At 43.5% G+C, this 22,804-nt stretch overlaps 2 protein-coding genes and 1 long non-coding RNA gene across 5 annotated transcripts in view; 1 reads left to right on the forward strand and 2 right to left on the reverse strand.

The window, feature by feature from the left end:
• Positions 1-744: 744 nt before the first annotated feature.
• skida1 (SKI/DACH domain containing 1) lies at positions 745-6,386 on the reverse strand. The gene is given in 4 exon segments (XM_005471756.4): positions 745-3,907; positions 3,910-3,939; positions 3,942-5,600; positions 5,603-6,386. Coding segments are annotated over 4 exon segments (2,499 nt in total). The 5' UTR covers positions 6,348-6,386; the 3' UTR covers positions 745-3,842.
• Positions 6,387-12,947: 6,561 nt separating this feature from the next.
• LOC109203587 (uncharacterized) lies at positions 12,948-14,580 on the reverse strand. Its single transcript, XR_002063348.2, has 2 exons — positions 14,267-14,580; positions 12,948-14,169 (listed from the first exon to the last, which is right to left on the reverse strand). It is a non-coding gene; the product is annotated as an uncharacterized LOC109203587 (long non-coding RNA).
• A 319-nt stretch (positions 14,581-14,899) lies between these two features.
• Positions 14,900-22,804, forward strand: part of mllt10 (MLLT10 histone lysine methyltransferase DOT1L cofactor) — a 46,636-nt gene continuing 38,731 nt past the window's right edge. For 2 of the 3 annotated variants that reach the window (XM_005471754.4, XM_005471755.4), the window contains exons 1-2: positions 14,901-15,280; positions 18,347-18,426. In XM_005471754.4, the coding sequence (XP_005471811.1) occupies positions 15,118-15,280; positions 18,347-18,426 (243 nt within the window). In that variant the 5' untranslated portion in view covers positions 14,901-15,117. Of the gene's footprint in view, positions 15,281-18,346; positions 18,427-22,804 lie in introns of all 3 variants that reach the window. The other variant, XM_005471753.4, reaches the window with a different exon arrangement.

A 22,804-nucleotide genomic window follows, 5' to 3' on the forward strand; every position in this document is an offset into this window, starting at 1 on the left:
ATATATATATATATATGTGTGTGTGTGTGTGTGTGTGTGTGTTTAGTGTTTGTTGGTGTTGTTCAGGTCAGATTACTTAAGTTTTTTCCTCTCTTCTCCGTGAACCGTCTCACCTCACGCGCAGTGGTTGGAAATGCTGCATGCGTAAATGTCTGCGGTTTGCCTCTTGTTGTTATTGCAGACACCGGAGGCCTACCACTTCTCCCGTCCCACATCCCTCTAAAATCCACCGGAAAGGGAATCCCTTACTACTGTAAGAGCTTAACCAAACTGAATGCACAACATGTGGCCTTCTTTGAAGGAAATTTGCCCTTACTCATCGCCAGTCATATTATTACGATGCCCACATTGTGGAGATAGCGACACTGTAGATCTATTTGGGGTCAATTCCCTTCTAATTTTAAAGTCTTGCCCAAGAATACCCACCTATCTGTCTTTTTTATCAATTTATTTATTGATTTTTAACTAATGGGAGACTTGGATGAGCAATTTAGAATACACTAAGAAGCTGTGGATATTTTATGACAAGGTCACGTAAAGAAATATTAAAGGTGAAAAGGAGCTGCTTTCCATAAATAAAATAAGTGGCAATCTTTGTGTATTTTAAACACCATTCTTTAATGGCATTTAGAACTCTCTCATCACACACACACACACACACACACACACACACACACACACACACACACACACCAAAACAAAAAACGATTACCCATCTCAAAAGAAGGAGAAGGAGCCCGACAATTACACTCAGTCCCGTTTAATGAATGCTTTATCATTTAAAAAAGAAGAAAGGGAAAGTGCTTCAGAAATCCACCGTTCAAGTTTCTATTTCGAGTGCAGTTTTCTCATGTATATTCACAAGAAGAAGGAAAAAAATCAATCAATATACAGGAAACCCCATAAAATTCACAAAAATAAATATTCAGTTTCATATAAACAACCAGTGACTTCAAATTCCGTGTCAAAAAAACCTGACCTCAAGTATTGTATGCAAAGAAAAAAAATGTAAAAGTAAAAATTAAAAAGTAAATGAATGGAGGGCAGGGAGGTGGGTAACAGGAGGAGTATGGAGGGAGAGTGCATGAAGCCTCTAGTTGCTGTGCGATGCAATTGTTTACATTGATAGCGTCACTGTCAGAGAGCTGTTTGTCTTAACGGTGGAAAGGCCCTCCCAACAGGCCATTCTAACCACCTCCGTCCCCCCTCAGCCGTGCACTGTGAGAATAAGCTGGTGCGTCAGGAGAGGGGGGCCTAAAGCCAGCGCAACTCCACGGCGCAGGCGATTCTTCTTCCTCCTATGCCGTGCAGCCTATGCTTTTGACATGCGGATTAAAGGTTGAAAGCTTCACTCTTGCAACACAGCTACACCCCCCTCCTCCACCATCGACACCAACACCACCACTACACTCCAAACCCATCGCAACCCCCTCTGTTTTTACTGCTAGCCTGCACAAACACCAGCTCGTGTCGTGTAGCTTCTAAACTAGCCAGTTTTCTTTTCAGTTTTTTTTTTTTTTTACAAGCTTGTGGGGGATATGAGTTCAAGTCTGAATTGTCTCTCCCAGCCTCAGACATAAGGCTCACGGTGAGTTCAGTCAGAGTGGCGCTTTAATCACATGGCTAAACATCTACCACATGTATCCACAATGGTGCAGGCAGAGTGAAACGCACTTTTTGTACATTTTTTCTTCTCTTTTTTTCCTCTCTCTCTCTATACAATCACGTATTACATAGTTTCTACAATCCTCTGAATGAATGCGCCCTTTGCTGTGCTTGTGGAGGAGGCTGACATCATTCACGGGGCTTTGGGTTTGTTGTGATCTGGCTCGCCCTATAAGCTGGGGCCTCTCTTTGTCGCGGACAGAAAAGCACACCAATTAGCAGAGCGCGTCCTGCAACTGCCATTAAAAACATCCACACATTCACTTAAAATGCCTATACGTGTAGGTGCTACTCCGACCACTTGATTTAAAGGCGTGTAGGCTCGAGTCGGAGTTGGTACTGCTGTATTTGGGGTGGGGGGTGAGGGGCTACATTAAACGGGTCTGGGATAGCCTGCTACTACGCCGAGAGCGGCCATATTAAAAAAAAAAGAGAGGCTACATTCAGAACGGTGAGATGATGATGATGATGATGCGTTTAGGAAATAAAAGGGAAGCAAGATTTCAGAGAACCTGATTGCATTTCTGCCTTCCCTGCAAGGAAGGCAGCCAATGATGGTAAAAAACTGTGTTTTTCTTTCATCTTTAAGAACAACGACACTGAGAATGAGGGATGAGAAAACCAGCATTTGGATGGTTCGGCCGCACATGGCTGAATTGTAAATATTAAAATAATTAACCCTAAATCAAACAGTCTAATCTTCGGTGGGTGGGGGCTTTCCCTTCCTGTATCAACACCACTCACACGCAATTTCACGTTTGTCAGAAATCCCTAAAGCTGAAAAACAATCTAAACACATTCAAAGTACAATGCATTTAAGCCCCTCTCATGTGCTTGGTCGCATTGTTTCTTATTAGTGGCTAGAAGGTGTTTTCGCGCAGATTCGTTTTTTCGTTTTTCTTTTCTTTCTTGGTGCCTCCCCCTCCACTCCCCCGCCCCCCTCATTATCACTAAATCACATCCCATTTTGTCTGCATTTTATATTTTCTTGAATTATTTACATGTTCACCACGCGCGCGCACTCTCCCCGGCACAACTTCTTATTGCGTCCAGAGGAAGCCGAGGCCATGTGGACCTAGAGGGACACAAATCTGTCGAGTCTGTCGTGAGACCTCATAAAGGAGGCTTATTCATTCATAATTTTTTTTCCTTTTTTTTGATTGTCTGTATACAAGGCCCGTGTTGTGTTTGGGCCTGCGTATGTGCAGTCACACGCTTGCAAACCAGGAAATAGTCCGCAGAAATAAAAACATGACTGAAAACCAGAATACAGCCACCCTTAGAAAAATAATCATTTTAAATAATAACACCAACAACAACAATAATAATAATAATAATAAAAGAAATCCCACAACCACCGAGAATACATTTATGTCAAATCTAATAAAGGCTTAACCGTGAGCATATGACCAGACATTAACTGAGCTTTTCTTGTATACATGTCTGAAACTGAATATTTGGGCACATGGATGTTTGTGGCCAAGCTGGTTAGCACGCCAGAGGAAAGGAAACACAGCGCTGATATATATAAAATATACCAAGTGGCACAGAATGGGAAACCCTGATTTTTATGTTATTATAATTATTATTATTTTATGATTTGCTCAGTCAAGTTTACTCCTCAATCCTAGCAAGTTTTTTTTTAAGTAGCCTCATCCCAAGGAATGCTGTGATTCTTTTAACCCCCCCCCCCTTCTTTCAGACAAAGCACAAACCACTGAAACCCGGCGCCATACAATCCAACAGGTCGAGCAAATTAGAAAAGCGAACAAGAAACATTCGAGTTCACACACACACACACACTCGCACGCACACACACACGCGCGCACACACACACACACACACACAGTCGTGTGAACACACCATTGAGAATAGATATTGCTTAGGATAGCTTATTTTAACACAAGTTTTTTTAAATCTTATATCCACGAGCGGTGTCTCACAGTCCTGTGGGCGTTTTCAGAGGCTCCAAAAAGGGGGAATCTTGTGGGTTTTCCTCGATCGAGCTTGAAAACAAAGCGGAATGTAAATCCATTCTCAGGAGAAAAAAAGGGGGAGAGAAAAGAAACAACACCGATAAAGTTGCGAGCATTTCGGTGCGCACAGGTTAAGACTCGGGCTACGTTTGGGTTTTAAATGGTGAGGGCTTTTTCTGCTTTAAAAAACAGCTCCGCCGTCTATTTCCTAGTTCTGTGAACGTGTGGGGGAGGGAGAATCTGGCCGCCTGGCTGCCACCTCCACACGGGTGGGACGGAGGGGGAGGCCCGGGGCCCTCAGTGAGTTCAGGGAGTAAGCGGGGCACAAATCCCCGTCGCTGCCAACAATCAGCGACGGCGGGGATGGGAAATTTGCCATTAGGCTGAAAGGCATTTTTGCAGGCGATGCTACAGTGTTCACGTTGCTGCGTTTGCGTCTGCTCGGTAAATCCTCCGTGGATGCCTCGTCGCGCCCCACGGGACGAGAACAAGAAGAATAAGAAGAAGAGGAGGACGACGACGAAGAAGAGGCAGCCTTGTGGACCCTGGATAGGTTTTGTTTTGTTTGCGTCCTGGAAACTCTGGGTTTCTTATTCCCCTGCACCGGAGCCCTGCAGTTTTTGTGCCTGTGTTCCCCCTCCTCGATACACGGGGCGTCTTGACTACTCTTGCATTCCTGAGGACCACAGGGGGACCTGAGGGCCACATCGGGGCTCTTGTCTGTGGCTTTAATCCCACTGTTGGAAAAATCTCCCTGTTTTATGGCTCCGCTGGGATAGTGGCCATTGTTGCTCTCTGTTTTATCTCCTTTGCATTTAGCTACAGTGGCCTGGCTCTGGTATTCATACTCATCACAGCTATCCTCCACTTTAACTTTCACATTGTGGAGACTGAACGGCGGCGTCCTGGCTGTCCTGTCCGAAGAGGAGGTGGCGGTCACAGAGGGCTCCTCCGACTCGGTCTTTATTTTTTTCAGTGGAGTGGGCAGACTTGGGCTGGCGATCGCTTTCGCATCCCTCCTGTCGACACATTTCTGGGTCTGCTTGGCCTCTTTGTTGTGGTCATACTGAGCCCTCAGTCCCGGGGGGCATTTGGTGAGATGCCCCTGTGTCCTGCGTGAAGGGTGAGAGGCCTTATTCCGGTTGGGTCCCGGTGAATATGTGACGAGCTCCTCCACAGTGTCAGCCTGGTTTAGATTTTCCCTTTTAGACTCGCTGAAAAAGCTCTCCCCCACAGAAGCTGAGTTAAAGTTTTGGGGCTGCGAGGGTCCCGAGTCCTGCTCTGTCTCTCTGCATGTGAATTCACATTTCTGAAGTTTGTCCTGTCTCCTGTCCCGTGATTGCGAAGCAGCAACATGTCCGAGGGTCCTGTGCTCTTTTTCGTGCTGCACTGGGTTGTTGTAGTGAAACGTAGGCTGCAGGACCAAAGGTGCTTTGCTGGTGTTGAGACTTTTGGCGAGCGAGCCGACCCGCGCCCGTCTGAATCGGATGCTCTGAACCGAAACACGACTCGAAACTGAGCTGGAGTCGGACTGAGAGGAGCTCTCCTCCTCCTCCTCTGAGCTGACCTCTGAACTCTCCGACTGAGTGTCATCTTCTTCCTCGCCGTCCTCTTCTTCTTCCGAACTGGCGGAGTTGCTGCTGGTGGAAAAGCCAGAGCCGAAGTCCCAGTCGGGGTAAGCCCGTTCCGAGTAGGTGCTGGACTCGGTGTCGCTGCTGTAACTCTCCGGGAAAGTTGGCTCGTGGTGGTGGTGGTGATGATGATGATGATGTTGGTGGTGGTGATGATGGTGGGGTCGGGGGTCGAGATAAAAATCTGGACCGAGGTGAAAAGCACCGAAAGAAGTCCCGTGACTTCCAGACGATTTGGGTTGCACGAGCAGCACCGGCGGTGCATGGTGGTGCGCGTGCCTGCTTCTGCTCCACGAATGCCTCGCGCTGTCCCTCCCGCCGCCCCCTCGCGCCTCCTCTTCCTTTTGTGAAGTAGGTCGCCGGCTGAGCGAGAGAGCCTGGACTGAGCAGCTATGGCGGACTGAAGCACCACCGGCTGCCGGCTCACCGCGCTCCGGAAAAACGAGTGCCTTTGGCTCAAAGTGACGCGGTTCCCTGTTATTTTCGCTGTTTCATAGTTTTTAAAGTGTTTGTAACTGGACTTGGTCGCCGAACGGCAATCCCGCCCGTGCGTTTTGTGATAAAACTGAGGTAGTTTGGAGTCGGTAAGGCAAGGAGTCAGCTCCCTCTTTCTGCCCGCTTTGCCGTGGAGTGTGAGAGTCTCCGGGACGCCGTGCTGCAAACTAAACCAAACTTTTTCCCTCCAAAGCTCGCCGTCAGCACGGAGGAACCCCGAGGACTCGTCCTCATCCCCGGGGGAGCACGCCGCTTTCGCTTTCCTTTTGTTGGACTTCAACACCCGCTCCGTCTTGCAGGAGAAATACAGAGCCTCCACGTCCTCCCGCGATATGAGAGTGCATTTGGCGGCGTGGAAAGCTATAGAGTTTATTGCTTTGAGCTTCCGCAGCTCCTCCAGGTCGCACTGGTGCTTCTTCACTTTCAGGTAGTCCATGCGCTTGTGCACCGTGGTCCGAGGGATGTTCTTCAGCAGGTCGGTGAAGACCTGGGACAAAGCAAACATTTGCTTGCCTTGGATGAGCAGGTATCCCAGCCTCACTCCTTGCATTTCCTCAAAGCCACACTCCAGGTCTCCCATGATTTGTGTGTATCCACTAGAATCTATTACTCCATGTAGTCAGCCTCAGTATACTGTGGATTCACCAGTGAGTGGCATAGGTTAGCGAGCTCAAGGCATCCTGCTCACACCTATAATCCAGCCACACTGCTGCGTAATGAAAATGCAAACTTTGACTTGCGGAGTTAAATGGAGCTGCCCCTGTCTAATAGATTGAATGAGCCGACAGCATCCACTCCTTGCTTCTTGCCCCTGGTCCGGCATGGTGGTGGAGGAATGCGACGGATGCGTCCACCAAGCCGGGGCTACCTGCCTCTGCCGACTCCACTCCCCTCTGGTCGGCAGCAGGACGAGGGGTAGGTGTACACCACTGCCTCAGCCAGAGGGATAAAATAGCTAGAAGAGAGAGAGAGAGAGAGGGAGGGAGGGAGAGAGAGCGACAGAAAGGGAGGGAGAGAGGGTGTTGTGAGGGTGGGGGGAAGCAGAATGAGAGAGAGAGAGAATCAGATCCAGAGAGAAACAGAAAGAGCTAAAATGCAGCTGCTATTCTGGATGCTGGTTGAGCCACAAATAAAATGACAGGGAGAGAGAGAGAGAGAGAGAGAGGGGAGGTGGGCCTGTCTGGAGACACCTTCATCAATTAATGCCCCTGGAGTCGACGCCCATTGGACGCCGCTGACAGGTGATGCAATAAAAATGGATATTCCATCCCCACCCACCCGCCCACCTACCCCTCCAGCACCCTGCCATTACAATAGTTTACAACTGTGCCCACAGTCTCCGCCGTCTGAGTAAATAATGCTGTTATGACATTTTTTCCTCGATAGCTAAATAAAGAGCTGCAGAAAATCCAGCCCAGTGCAGAGTTTGTGTAGAGCCGGTGTAAGTAGTCCGAGCCGGAAAATAGTCATGACAGGACGAGATGTATCGTGCTAATTCCCCCCGCGGTCGTCATCAGAATGTATGTAACCGTAGCATGCAATCGATTGCATGTTGGTAAAAATGACTCCAGTCAGCACGTGCTATTTTAGTCGGGCTGATGTGCGTTACGGACGTGCTGCTTAAACAAAGAAATTTGCCCCGTTTTTTCCCCTCACTGCTTTTCCCCCTGACCAGTAAACATCAAACTTAACTGCTTTAGTGTGTTCGAGCCTTTTATCCTGATTTTTCTTCCCCAAGGTTGTAGGCCTTCTATAGACTGACCTACTTATCAGCTGAGACCACATAGGCTCGCGTCCATCCGCCTGGTGATACCGTAATAAACGAACCGGCGTTCCCAGCGTTTCAGAAACCATTTAAACCATCTAAGCTGCGTGTGTGTGAATTTTGCGGAGTCACGCAATTCCTGTGAAATTGTACCTTGTTTAACCGTGATTTTTGAGCGTGATCACAGTGCCTGGTCGGGGCTGCTTTTCCAACATGATTTTCCGCATGTTTTGTAATATTAACACCGATAATAATTCTTCAAAAACCGGATCAAGAGTTCCGTTTTTAATTAGTTTTTCAACAAGGCACACAGAAGCACTTATGAAAAATATCATTCTATAAATTGCACGGAAAATACGCAATAGGCTATTGCGTCACGAATATGTGCTTTGATTATGTTTCCATCAACAAGTAGCTTATCTGAGGGGGAGGGCGTGCACCCTGACTTTTGTGAGATTATTCATTAAAAACAAACACCTTTTGTTTCTAGAGATTTCTTTGTATTTCTTGTAAAATGCACAGTATACACAGTTTGTCTTTGCGCACGTCAGAAACGCAAACACGCGCACACACTCGAACGACATTAGAATTCATTAGAATGAACGCGCACGCACGCGCAGAACTACACAAAACTACACAAAACACCGCGGATCTGAGACCGGCACACCTTTTTTCACGCACACGGCCACAGATATGGGAAGAACCCCCCCCCCCCCCCCCCCCCCCCCAACACACACACACGGGTTACAAAATAATGTGACCGTGTAGTACGGACTAATTGTTTGAAATAGCAACGGGCCACAGTTAGCCTGAATGGACTGACTATTATGTTCGCCCCTGAGCCATATTTTTTTCTCCAATACTCCCCGGGTTATATTCCATCTTTGTGATCTATAAAACACGTGAATCCCTTGTGACCAGTTCCTCCTGTTCCTGCTGCCGGTGCTGCAGCGCGGTGGGGTCAAACTCAGCACTGGGCATACTCGTTTCCATAAATATTAAGCCTATTTGCTTATTTACTGGCTTGTCACTGCGCGCTGAATAGCATCGATGTTACCAGTGTGTTACATCAAACGGCGTGTCACATGTGTAGGCGTTGTTATTATAGATCCTTAAATATCTGAATGATTAAGAACATCATATCCACAATATCCGTGCAGGACCGGGACTGTGGTGCGTAACCACCAACGTGGTGCTGCTGGACTCAAGAACAAGATGGTGCGTGTTAAAAGAAGATGTTTGCTCCTTTTTAATTTCATATCTTGCATTACACCAACTGTGCGAAATACAGCCATGGAGATAATCAAAAATATAATACCCTCTGTGTGTGTGTGTGTGTGTGTGTGTGTGTGTGTGTGTGCGGGGCGGGGGGGTATATATATGAAGTCGGCTATATTTTTGTTTAATAAGTCACAGAAGGCTGTCATTAAACGCAACAACTGCATGTGGATATTAGCTGATGAGCAACTCAACGCAACCGTCTTTGTGTGTGTACCTTTGTGCAACTATAACTGAAAATGGGTCTTACTGGAAGCCCCCGCGATCTCTTTAGCTCCCTTAAGTTCAGCTCCACTGCACGGGGGTCATTTGACCTGCACCCCTGCGGTTGCTTTAGATGCAACATACGCACGTTGACGTGTTCTTACAGAAAAAGTCGCTCTCGCTTGCTGATTATCTATGACAGCATTAATGCATGCAACATGAGGAGTTTCACGGATGTGAAGGGAGGGTGGGGGGTAGGGGGATAGGACAGGGCTCGCTGAAGTCCGGGTCCCCGGGGAATAGCTCACATCCCCGAGACACTGTGCACCGTGGCCGGCCTAGGGAGATGCAGGAAAGAATGGATAGTCGAGGCTTGATTCATCACACATTCTGACCACTGCACGCCTTGTCCTTTGGATAACCCGGGTTTACTTATTTGGCACACTAGACCCTTGTTGTTATATTTTTCTACTTCCTCTAATCGCTTATAGCCAAAGGTTCTCACGTAAAACGCAAGCAATTCAAACTTGCGTAAGCTCCAAAGCGATCCTCTTTGTTTTGTTGCTTTTCCCTGAATGTGACTGGTCTGCAGCGTAAATCCATCCTGCAGTTACGCACAGAGACTGGTGTGTTAGTTTGTCGGATAACAACCACGAAGATTTTACTCACCTTTTTTGTAAAAAGTTGTGGTTTTGTCAAAGACACGTCATCTATGTAGTAATGTAAAAATGAAGGACACACACACACACACACACACACACACACACACACACACACACACACACACACACACACCTATATCGATGTATTATTATTATTATATATTTTGTTATTATTTATTAAACTGCGAGTATTAAATATAATCAGAAATAATAATTTTTAAATAAATATGTAAAAGCCTGCATCAATAAACAGTACTGTGCACTTTCACACCATCTGTAAAGCCGCAGGATAAATTTGCAACACCTCTGTCGGTGGATTTTCTTCTCCTCATGTCTTAACCGCCCCAAAGTGTCAGTTTGGAGACATCTAACAACAAGTCAACATTCAAATAATTAATGAAAAAATTTAAATGTACTACCGCGTGTGTATAAATCTGCCCCAATCTGAGTATTTCCAATTAAGAGCAGGGGCTCTTTTGTCATGCACAGATGCCACAGGGCACTTATTCCCCCCTCCATTGCGCTTGGATGTCGGCCGGGGACCAGCGGGAGGAACCAAGACCGAGTGGCCGGGAGAGAGTTCTCAAGTACGGTGAAGGTTTCTATGCAGCAGCCCCTCTGTGTGCTGGTGAAGCGTGGGGGAATGATCGTGATTAAATCTCACAGTTAAGGCTCACGCTCAGCCTTGCCATTGTAACTGTGCTGTATGTGGTGAGGTCTCTGTAAACTGTAGGACATATTTAAAACATACTGGGAGTGAGCGACATTGTGATCTAGATTCCAAATGATGGCGTAGCTTTTATTTCCTTTCCAAAGTGAAATATAGATAATTTTTTAAGACGACGTTTTAAACTTTTTCAATTTTTTATACTAAATAAGTTTTAAGCAATAATATGTTGCATTTGTAACTTCACCGTGGACGTCCAAGGCTTAACCGATTATGGGTAAGGACTTTACTCACTTATGCAGATATGATCAATAAACACACGTGATGACGTCTGCATCCTGGTGTTTTGCTCTACTTTTCACTTGACTGATTTATGATTAATTGTGTGTATTATTTCAATTTAAAAAATAAAAATAAAATAAAAAATTATACTTTGTGTAATCCGTTTTTATCTTGTCTTTGTGCAATTTGTTCATAAGATATTATTTTAAAACCTATTTAAAAAGGGGTTGGGTGGGGGGGGCTTTCTTCTTCTTCTTCTTCTTCTTTTTAAACGCTCATCAAAACACCCGCGCCGCCTCCTGCAGCTCCATCTCACTTTCTCTGCATTGAGTTTTACGGAGACACTTGGTCAAGGACGCTTAGGCACTTGTAAGCGCGTAGACCTTTTTTTTTATGACACAAACCCACTGCCCCATGCCAAAACAATGAATTCCTCTCCACCACCCCCAACACCACCACCACTACCACCACTGAGGGAGAATGTGATTTTACATGCAATCCGAGCCTGAAGTATGTGCGGACAGTGGTGGGGGGAGGGTTCTCTTCACCTTTCACCCCGCCGTGTTGGAACTGTTTGTATTTTTTTTCCTGGGCCCCTGTGCTACTCGCACAAGATAGAGGAGACCTGGGGTACACACCGATGGTTCTGAAATGTGTTCAGGTCACTTTTGGTGTGTATTCACGCTTTTCTCCTCCCAGTCATGTATATTAACTCAGCAGCAGCCCCAATACCTAATGACTATTCACACAAACAGCCAGTTAGCCCCCCCCCCAACAGATCCTCCAGAGTCCTCTGGAAAAAGATACAGATGGTAACATACATGTGACAGCCCTGCCTTAACCCCACATGCACATTGTCATACACAATATCATTCCAAATATCTATAAAATTGCCATATAGCCCATAATTACTTCCTAAATGACTATGAGGCTCACTTAAATTTAATGACGCATTTATTAGGCCACTACGGGTGAATAACATTAACTAAAGCTCTTTGTAATGATAGTTTGACTGATAGCTGATTGCGCGCAATTTATGAATTCAAGGATGCTCGAATCCAGCGCACGTTTGAGGGGACAGAGAGCACGCGGCGCATGTGCAGCTAAGTCACCGCTTTGTCTTTAAAACAGTTGATACAGGTTAACTTTGCTTTTATAAAAAAATACATAAATACATAAATAATGGGGCCAAACCTATATCTCCAATTTGACGGAAACACCCTTAGCGCTCGCAGTTAATTTACCCGAAAAAAGGCATCTGGCATCTGTTTGCGAACGCTATTGTTTCAAAATAAAAGTCCTATTGGTAGTCATTTGTTGAAGCTTATGAGCTCAGTCTGTGAAAACATTCCTGCCAGAGTGCCACACACACACACACACACACACACACACACACACACACACACACACACACACTTCAATATTTAGGAACAAATTCAGAATTCATTACCATCGTCATGTTTCTTTGCTCATGGGTCTTTTTTCCTTTCTTTTTCTGATAATTAACTTTGGAGTTTGAAAAGATGGAGTTAGGCATGCAATCACCAGGACAACAGTAACTAATAACTGCCAGGCAAGCAGGGAAGTACATCTAACATTTGTGCAGCTATACAATGCATTTACACAGAGATATTGCAGACATGGCCGATAGGTCCCTGGGTGCATGTGTGTGTGTGTGTGTGTGGGGGGGGGGGGGTGCTTTTTTCCTATGCTTTTTTTGGCCGTGTTGTCATTCCTGCTCCCCGCATGTTTTACATGCTCCTCATTCTGAACAAAGAGACGCCAAAACATAACGTAGCCACCATACAAACATAACCAGAACTCAAACATGGAAGTCCTCTGACTTTTAAATCAGTGTCAGCTATCTCACAGTTAACAAGAACAGTGTAAGTGAGGACACCTCACAATCAAAGGACAAAACAATTAAACTATTTTCTACTTCTGTGCCTGGTTCTGTGTTTTATCTTGGCTTTAAATTTTGTTTAAAACTTTTGTTTATTTCAGCTCTCTTGCCCAAAACATTATGTGCTTCTGTAGCCTACATCATTTACTACATCAGTAACTGAATTAGGCCACCCAGCGTGCAGAATACACTAAATCAGTCAGGAGCCCATCACATAAACTTTGCAGCATGGGATACATTTGAATTGTGAAGGGGAAAAAAAACGTGGTTTTCTTCAGAGTGTCTCTGACAATACACAACTTTTTTTGGCTGGCAAAAAGACATTGGACCATTTTTCATTTTCTCAACATAAATCACCATCTCAACACACACACACGGTGAACTATAAAGCTCTCAAATATTGTTATTCTATAAGGCAGCTTGGTTATAATCACACAGTACCTTTAATTATATGTAATGTCTAAGGTCACCTGGGAGTAGATTGTCTGACTTTAATTTTCTATCTCAGGGAGGGCTCTTCTCCTGCAACTTGAGGAACACTAGGCATAAATCGAGCTTTGATTTAATCAAATGCAAGTTGTGAAAAAATAAATAATAATAATTTTCCATTTTCACTATTTCAGTAGCTATATGGGCCCCTCCACAACTGCTGCCCCCTCCTTCGCCTCCCTTTGTTCTCTCCAGCTCTAATAGGTTTTCCCCTGCCACACACAATTCACTTTTTTTCCCCTCCTCCTTTTCCCCAGCCCCTCACCCCCTTTCAGTGCAGTGCCCAGTGTCGACTGGAGCATTTGAGCAATTTGAAATTAAAGCAAACAATGGGCAGGCACTCCCAGGGACCTCTCGCTCACTATATTACACGGAGAACGCTCGTGTGCTCTTGCGCATTATTGGCAAGTCATTACGTTTCTCTGGAAACCGAGAGCAGGAGCTCGCTCAGAGGAATCGGTGATGCAAGCAGCAGCTGAGTGCTTGGAATAGCATGTGTGTTCTGGAGCATCCTTGGCAACAGCATGAGGAGCTGTCAAAACAAAACTGTATATTGACAAGGCGATATGTGCAGCTTGATATAGGCGTCCCAGAGCCCATGTCCTTCCAAGGATAAAAATGTATTCCCGAAGGAAACCCTGATTCCTTCCTTTAGTTTATCCACTCTACAGTAAAAAAGCTATTCCTTTAGGGTCTTCTATGTGTAACTGTAGTCAAATGCAGGAGGTGTAGCATAATTCAGTTACTTGAAAACAGTTACAACCCAGAGTGACAATAGTGCCCCCCAAAAAACCCCGCACACAATCTTCTGATAAAATAGTAGAAAAGAGAAATGATGATGCAGGCAATGGTTTACTAGATGACTGGCTAAAACACATCTTGTCTGTGTGTGTGTGTATAGTCTGCTAAAACCCTCTGAATCAAAAAGGGTTTCTGTAGGTGTAAACATCCAGCATTTATCCAGGGCTGCATCCACTTGACAGACGTACAGTGTGTGTGGACAGCCTGGTCATAATTACAGAATACCTTAAATGATATAAAAGCCCTGAGTGCTATACTTTGAGGTCACCAATAGTCATTTAGAGCAGACACTGCAATTTTCTATCTCAGCGAAAGCTCCTTTCTGGCAGTCTGAGGGACTTTTATTCAGGCCTGCAAGAAAATAAAGGTTTTCGTTACTGATTACTCTGTCAGTTTGCTCCTTGATTAATAAATCAGTTTTGATGACCTGAAGGCTCACAATGCTCACCAATGTCTGTAAAGACCAGTGAAAATACTCGTAACTTTTTTCTTGATCCAAGAGAGAGAGAGAGCTGGAGGAAAAGGGATGATATATTTTATGGTAATGTGATGATATAAAACAGAGAAAAGCAGTAAACTGTCTCATTTAAGAAGCTTAACCCAGAGGATTGTTTTTGTTTTGCTTTTAGATGACATAACTGAGTATTATAGTGTATAATATAGTGTACAATAATACGATCTACTTCAGTGAGTTATTTAATGGGTTATCACAGATTTATCTGAAATCGCTAATTTATTTAGTGTTTTCTAAATGTGTTTATTATGTAAAATAAAAAATTCTCACCAAACTACAACATTTGAAGAGCAGCTTTCCACAGGACAGATTAAGTCCTCTTAGAGTTGAAACAAAATTAACTTATTTTACAAAATTAACTTATTTTACACGCTGGGTTTTTGTTTTATTTTTTTAAATTTGCCTCCCTCATGAAGTGAACTGCTTTGGACCGTCTCGCTTTTCTCTCTGCTCCAAACTTTGAAACCATGTGGAACCAAAATGGTATGTTTGCTGCCGGCGATCCTCTTTTCACTTCCTGTCGGTAGGTACGCACACACACGCGCCTTGCGTCATTACGCACTTCCCCTCCTCTATGAAGTTCCCCCTCTTCTCACCGTCGCGCCGTGACGGGGATGTTTTGGTGAAAGAAAATACAGCGTCAAAAAGGGACGTAAACACGTTTAAAACATGACATTTCGGCCCAGCGGGACCTAAAGTGGCGTCGTAGGGGAGCGAGAAGGCGTCTTCGGCGAAGCTTTGGGTCCGCCTTTATGTATTCCTCCGCATGTCCGCTTTCTTCGTAGATGGTGTCCGGCGAGCGTTGTCTGGCGGCGGACGACGAGTTCTTGACGAGTAACATGAAGGAAATGATTGGAGGGTGCTGTGTGTGTTCAGACGAGCGAGGCTGGGCGGAAAACCCGCTGGTGTACTGCGACGGACACGGCTGCAATGTCGCCGTGCATCAAGGTAAGCCGCGGAGCTTGTGCTAGGAGCTAGCAGTTAGCTCGCAGGCTAGTTATCGTTGTCTTGTTGCAAGGTTATGGAGCCTCCTCCTCCTCCTGCTCTCACCAAGGCCAGGCTGAGGTCAGGCTCAACGCATGTTGCTGGCCCCTCCGCTGATTTGGCTTGGCAGCTAACATGGCCTGTGTACTCTTCTGCTGATGATGGCTGACAGCAGCTTTATGCACACATTTCTAGCTGCGAGGCGTGCTGTTTTTCCCCCTCTACTAAGACCTGTCACGTGCTCAGAGAAGGAGGGTTACTCTCCTCTTGACAAATGCTATGAACTTAAGAGGTGAGCTCGAAACCAGGAGTTTAAACCATGCATGTAGTCAACGGAGTAAACAAAAACAAATAAAACTGGCTCTAGATAAAGAGTGGAAGCAGTTTGGTGTGGAAAGCATTTTTTGTTTTGTGTTTTAGGGGGTCCAGTTCAAGAAGCAAAACAGTGATTTCTGCACGCTAACTCTCACTCACTCACTCACGTGATGACGTCCACTGTTTACATAGCTGGTCATGTGTCCATTTGGCAAACACAGTGGGATACTATTTGAAATGTCAGCAGCTCTGAAGTCAGTGCAAGGCAGTGTATTTGGACTTGTAGCACTGTTTTGTTTGTAACAATTTGTGGCAGTGTTTAGACTGCTTAGTAGCCCTGTCTGGCAGCAGCGTGATTGTAAGTAAACATAGGAAACAGCTAAAGTGTTACATACTTCACAGCACTCACATCAGGTCAGACGTTAACACTTTCTTTGTATTTATCTCCCTCTGTTCAAATTCAAGCTAAATGTTGTAAGGTTGAAGAAATCTGCGAATAAACCTTGTTGAATATTTGAATTTCTTCCATAAGATGTCAGGTGTCAGTACTCTGTAGAAAATATGGTTTCCCTAAACACAATACTTTTTCTTTTTCAAGGAAAACTAACATTTGAAGCTTTGAAAGCTACTTATTCTCCTGAAATATTGGTTAATGAAAGCCTGTGAGGCATTTGTTAAGATTAGTTGGGGCTCCTGATTCAGACATTACTCGTGTCATGATCTGCCCTTGAACCGCAGCTGAAACGGCTTCTTTTTAAGTTAGGCTATTATCAGATTAAGTTAACTAGAAACATTCAGTAGTCTATAATGAAGATGCAACAATTGCAAATTTCTCGACCAATCCTAATTTTCCATAACTATGAAAATAGTTTAGTTATAACTCACAGCATACACAAATGGAAATAAACTTTTTTTCAAAGCAAAATATTATGTTCATGCTGATGAGATTATTACATTTGAGAATATTCCCCAAACTGCAGCAAGTTACAGGATCTTCTCTCACTTAACTGAAAATAGGGAACTCTGTTACTGGAAGAGGTACAAATAATTAACCACTGAACCACTTTTACTTGATGCAGTCTAGCTTTTCAAAATAAAAAGCAGGTGCAACAGATTTGTATAGCAAAACAAATGTCAGGTACTTGCATCATTTTACAGTATGTTTATAAATTCACCAGATAACAGAACATCATTTTTTAATGTGTTTTTTGTTTTACTTGTCTAAATGATTTTCTTCATAACTGCTTTGATCCGTTGCTCATACCGAGGCTGCTAATTTATGGGTGGCTAGCCTTAGCTTTAGCCACTTTCCCTTTGCTTGCTCTTTAGGTATCTCACTAGGTTATGAATGTTTTTGCGGTTTATTTAACTGTAATAGTCGCAAGCAAGACTATTTGCCTGCGCTCTGCACTATTTGCCTGCGGTCTGTGCATCGTGCACAGACCACTCTTATTTGGTCCAGTCACCCGTCTTTGACAAAAACACTTGAAATCGACTGATTCGCGTCACTGACTATTCATTTGCTGTATCTCTAGTGTGTAGAGGTCAGCGATTTAGAGAAAAACATGACACAATCGTGTAAACTGGTGTATCTAACACCATCTGATTGACCAGTGTTTTGATTGATTGTTATAACTGAGCATTTTTGGAACATGGTGGATTTCTATAAGAATGTGGTACAGTTTGCATGTGCAGGAAATTTTGGATGCAATACACTAAAGCTTTTAAAGAAAAAGATAAACAGCGACAAACACTAACTGCTGTTAGAGTAGCAAATAAAACTGCACGTAATTAATTCGCTCTTTCTTATAATATTTCAAACTGAATTGCGTAGTGTGTTCAGAAGATCTTGGTATTTCATCTTTAAGTTTGGTCACTCGTGTCTTCATTTGAACTCTGTCACCCTTGGATGTTTTGTTCTCTAAAATCTGGATTATAGCTGTTTATTCCAGCGGATTATGGGCTCTGGTCAGATCCGAGATAATCTCGAAATGTGTAGAGGTAGGCTATTTAGGGTAGTCTGGCCGCATTTAGGGTAGCACTGCCTTGTGCTTGTACCTTTACAACAAGTCTGATTCTCTTAAACCAAACTTGAAAACGGAAAATGTGTTATAATTTAAATTGAAAACAAGTCTATTTAAATAATGTAAATCAGGGTTTTTGCCCTTGTAGTGTGGAAGTATAAAGTGTAAATTATAAATCTGTGACCTTGTTAATGCATCATCCATGTAGAAAGTTTAATGAAAAACATAACCTCTAATTTAGTTAGTATAGCTTTAAATGTAGCCAGTTATGATTTTGACATTTCCTCAAAATTTTTGTAGAGTTGTGTTGGAAGCCAAATAAATGCGGTGGCTTGTTTCAGCGAAACATCTTTGTGTATGGGGTAATAACTGATGCCAATATAGATTCCCAATGACAATGGTTTGCTAGTGATTTCTCCATTGTCCCAAATATTTTGTAGGACAAGGAAACGATGTCAGTGCAGTGGTATAAAAATAGCGTCTGTTAAAGCAGCGTGTTCAGCAGTCTGTTAGATCAAAAACCTGCTCTCCTCCATCCAAACCAGCTCGCACGTCTCAGTTTCTGGCACGTGTGAGGAGTTTATGAAGATGTTATCAGGTGTTGTCACGCTTGATTTTGTTATGAAAATGTTTTTTAAGACCGACTGTGTTGTGGTTACTGTGACTGACACTGTTTCTTTCTTTACCCCAGCCTGCTATGGCATTGTGCAGGTGCCCACTGGTCCTTGGTTCTGCAGAAAGTGTGAATCTCAGGAGCGAGCAGCCCGCGTGGTGAGTCACAAAGCCCTCTACCCTTTCATCACTGATGATTTAATGCCTACAATCACAGGACTTATCCTGAACCATCCTATTGTTAATAAGCGAGCCGAGAAAATGGCACCAGGTTGGGTGGTGCGTCATTTTTGTGTCTGTTTAGAAATCCTGGATAAAAGCGGTTGTAAAAACAAGTCCCACAGCATTTTTCTTCTGCAATATTCTTTAATGTCAGGAAAGACTTGAGGGAGCTTGTAATTGCTTCTCTAGTAGTCTGCAGCCTGTACAACAAGACTTGCAACTCTTTAGCACTGCAAAAAAACAAATGGCTCAAGTTCATTTGTGAGAGTGTTGTGAGATCGTAAGTCAATGTTTTGAGGGTAGAATCATGATTCAAGTAATGATCCTTGTCACAAATTTGGTTAAACTATATGATCATGTTCATAAGAATCCTCTCCAGTTATGCCACATTTCCGCTAGCACCTTCTCTGCTCGACTCTGCTCTACTCTGTTTCAGTCGTACCACCTTAATGTGCGTGTTATAGAAAGATGGGCCAAAAGTCCCAGCATGTCATTTGTGCTTAACACAACACAACGATGGAGTACATGGAGGCTATGGCATACCTGCTGCTCAGTCTGTCACAAAAGATGTCTGCAGCTCGTTGTTGGATCTCAGTGCTGGTTTGTGTGTAGACATTTCCCTTGTTGTCGGGACGCGGAAATGGCGGATTTGAGTCTTCTGAAGAAGTCGCTTCATGACTCATTGAGTGATGCCATTGACTGACCAATAGTGGCAGTGATTCTGTTCACATTTCTGGATCAACTCACTTAAAAAAATGTACCTGGTAGCCAACGGAGAACCTTAAAAACCAGCTCGAGTAGGTGTTAGTGGAAAAAAGGCAGAAAAAAAGAAGCTACCGATAACTCACAAAAGTCTGCAAGAGTGGAAATCTCCACCACTTCGACTTTTCTCTGAGGATGTTTTATTTAGGATGTAAATTCCAATCCCAAGTGTGGCTCCGATGTGCATCGGTTGGAATCGTGTTATAACCAGTCACTCTTTTGCTTAGTTTATGTGGAGTAAGAAAGCTTGGACTCTGCTGTTTTGATACAATCTGTGAGATTCCTCCGAAAAGTAGATTTATGCCAAATTGAAATCATCCACACAAATAAACTGTGGTCTGTTTGCCCAGCTAGTATGGTTAATATTGGCTGGTAAGAACTGTGGTGTAGACAAAAAAACAACATTTTAAGTTTAAAAAATGGTTTCAGAATATGTCCCGAGTACATTTCCAAGTGGACTCTTGGTGCAGTTTTGTTTATGGTCAGAAATCAAATGGAGCAAACATAATTTTGTAATAGCAGACATGTGGTTTAAGCTTATTTCAACAGTCACACTCCTAATAAATCAATCTGCTGCTTGGAAGCTGTCCCGAAACCAATTGCAGCATCTAACTGCATAAGCAGTGTAAATGTAAACAATACGGTAACCATGGTGACACATGCTCCCGCCAGCATGTGGGCGCAGAGAGTTTACGCCGATCAGTCAAATGCAGTCGAAGCTGAGGTCTGTAGTATTTGTGTCGTGTCTGTGCCGTGTGGGTTAATTCCATTAAAAGCACAGAGTGATCCTAGAATATTTCCGAGTATGGTGGCTCTTTCTTTTTTGTTTATTTGTTTGTTTTTTGGTTCTGTTTTTGCCCGTTTGTCATTGTTCATGACCTGTGATGGATTTGCTGCCTGCAACAATAATGTAGTAATAATGCTAATGTGCATTTATTTCTTTGAAGTCAAAGACTATAAACATAGATATTAAAATTGTTAGACATCACACTAACGTGCTGTTAGTCACCAGGATTTGGTGACTATAGAGACACCATAGTACTGCACCTCTGTATCTTAATATGTCAGTGTGTGAAAATGTGATGATTTTTTTTTTTACTGTAAACAGTTTGAATATGTTTAAAAAATCTTAAATGGAATTCTTAAAGAGATTTGTAGCAATGCGTGACATTTTGTGAACAAAGCAGTTGGGGGGAGGGGACTATTTGTATAATTACTTCTAATTTCTGCACATTAGCAGAAAGGTTTGACATTACACATCGACCTGCTTGTAAGTAATTAAAATTCGCATACAGCTCAGTTGTATTTTTGAAACCCAAGTCACAAATCGAAGCTAGAAGGAAAGATACGTTTGCTCTATATTTAACACTTCATCCTGAATATTCAACATATCATTTGATTTTGAAGGTCAACTGCAGTTGATTGAATTATATGGTGATACACAGCAAGAGGATTTGGGGCTTTATTTTCTTTAATATTCAATTAAATTATTAGTTTTGTACGTGCAGCACTGAAGGGACTGTGACACATTTTTGTGATTCCTGTACGCTCACACAGAGCAACCCTGCTCTTTATGCCAATGATGTAGAAAAAACATTCAGCACTGGTTACACTTGGCTGTTGTTGATGCTCACAGTCGCTCGGGCTTTGCTGTTGGATGTTATGACTTGATATTGTGTTTATCTGTTCATCCTGTTCTCTTTTTAAGACCACTTATGTAGTGTAATTGTAGCAGGTTAAATCATTCATCTCTGTATGGAAATAAAGTCAGCTGTGATTGGAGGATGTCCCTCTCATATACAGTCACATGAAAGAGTTTCCCCAGGATTCTGTGCAGTTGTTTGAAAAACTAAGCCGAGATCTGTGTGTAGGATCATTGTCCCGTTGCATGACCCAATTTCAGCCAAGCTTAAGCTGTCAGACAGATGGCCTCAAATTTGACTCTAGAGTGCTTTAGTATACAGAGGAGTTCATGGTCCACCCAATGACTGCAAGGTGCCCAGCGCCTATGGCTGCAAAACAAGCCCAAATCATCACCCCTCTACCACTGTGCTTGACAGTTGTTGGTCTTGTCTGTCCAAAGGACATTGTTCCAGAGGTCTTGTGGTTTGTTCAGAGCTAACTTTGCAAACTAAGCATGTTGCCATGTTCTTCTGGCCTTCTCCTGACAAACCTTCCCAACAGGCTTTATTTATTCAGTCATTCTGTAATTGTTCTGTCGTGACTTTAATATTTAACGTGATAACTGAGGCCTGAACAGTCTGAGATGTAGCTTTCAGGTTTTTTGCATTTCTCTAAGCATTGCACAGCCTGACCTTGAGGTGAATTTGCCTGGATATCTACCTCCGGTAAGAAGCTGCCCAAACGTCTTTTTTTTTTCCCCTACAGAGGCACTCACACTTGTTGATGATCAATTAATCAAGGCCATTTGATTAACAGCACATGGCTGACTTCCTCCTCCTCATGAAAGCAGTAAGGGAGTCTGTTTCCCTCCTCCTGTGTGCGAGCTGTGAGAGCTGCACATAAGTAGCCACTCAGTTCTGTCTGTGCCACTCACAATTAGAGATGAGTGTTATAGTGGTTGGATAGCACTACATGAACATTAAATTATACCAAATTCCCAGCCCCATCCCTGGTGGCAGCAGCCACCAGGTTTAAGACCTTTACTGGATGATGGTCAAGAGTGATCACTAATAGCTTGCTAGTCGAGACAATATTTAGGTCGTTCAGCCTATTAATGCATTCAATCAATATTATTTTTAAATCATTGTCAGGTGTCAGCATTTCCACATATAACTGACATGTGACACCAGGATTCATGAGTACGCAGGCAAACACATGGGTCAGATTAGCACCCCTGATATGTTTGAAATGCTCGTCTGTGTGAGAAGCAGCTACGGCTCTATATGGTTGGAGTGATGGCAGCTTATTATACAAACATGGGTTAGTGATTTAATATTTAAAGATGATAATTTTTGTCAACTACACACAAGAAAATGCCAACATAATACATATGAATATGTAGCGACTTACTGCCCATCTCTTCTATAATGTGTTTTTGGTATACAGTGTGAGGGTCATCACACTGCAACAGTTAGTTAGATTATACAGAACTGACCTGACAGCAGCTTACTCTGACTTATTAAACAGAAGATTTTAATGAATTTTATATTATTGAATGACATGTTTTATTACTGAGCAGTACCCATCATTGTACCGCTCCCTAGTGAGACTTGAAAGCTTGCTTGAATTAAGCAAACTTTCATTTAAGATGAAATGGCCATGTGTACCATTCTATATTAAATCTCTGTACAGATTGGTGGAAGCTGCAGTATACGGGGGCATATTAACTAGGAAGAATAAATTACAGGTCCTCACAGACTTGGCTGCTACTCCTACTTTATGTGGTGTAACTGCCTGCACCAGCAGGTTTTTCTTTGGCATCTTCCTACTGTCCTATGCGTCATGCCTGTCTTTTAGCCAGCAATCTGCATACTGTTCCAGTTACTATCACATTTAACTAAATAATTTTTTAAAGCTTGAACCTCTTTAA

The sequence above is a fragment of the Oreochromis niloticus genome, linkage group LG9 (genome assembly GCF_001858045.2).
Source record: "Oreochromis niloticus isolate F11D_XX linkage group LG9, O_niloticus_UMD_NMBU, whole genome shotgun sequence".
Classification (NCBI taxonomy): Eukaryota; Metazoa; Chordata; class Actinopteri; order Cichliformes; family Cichlidae; genus Oreochromis; species Oreochromis niloticus.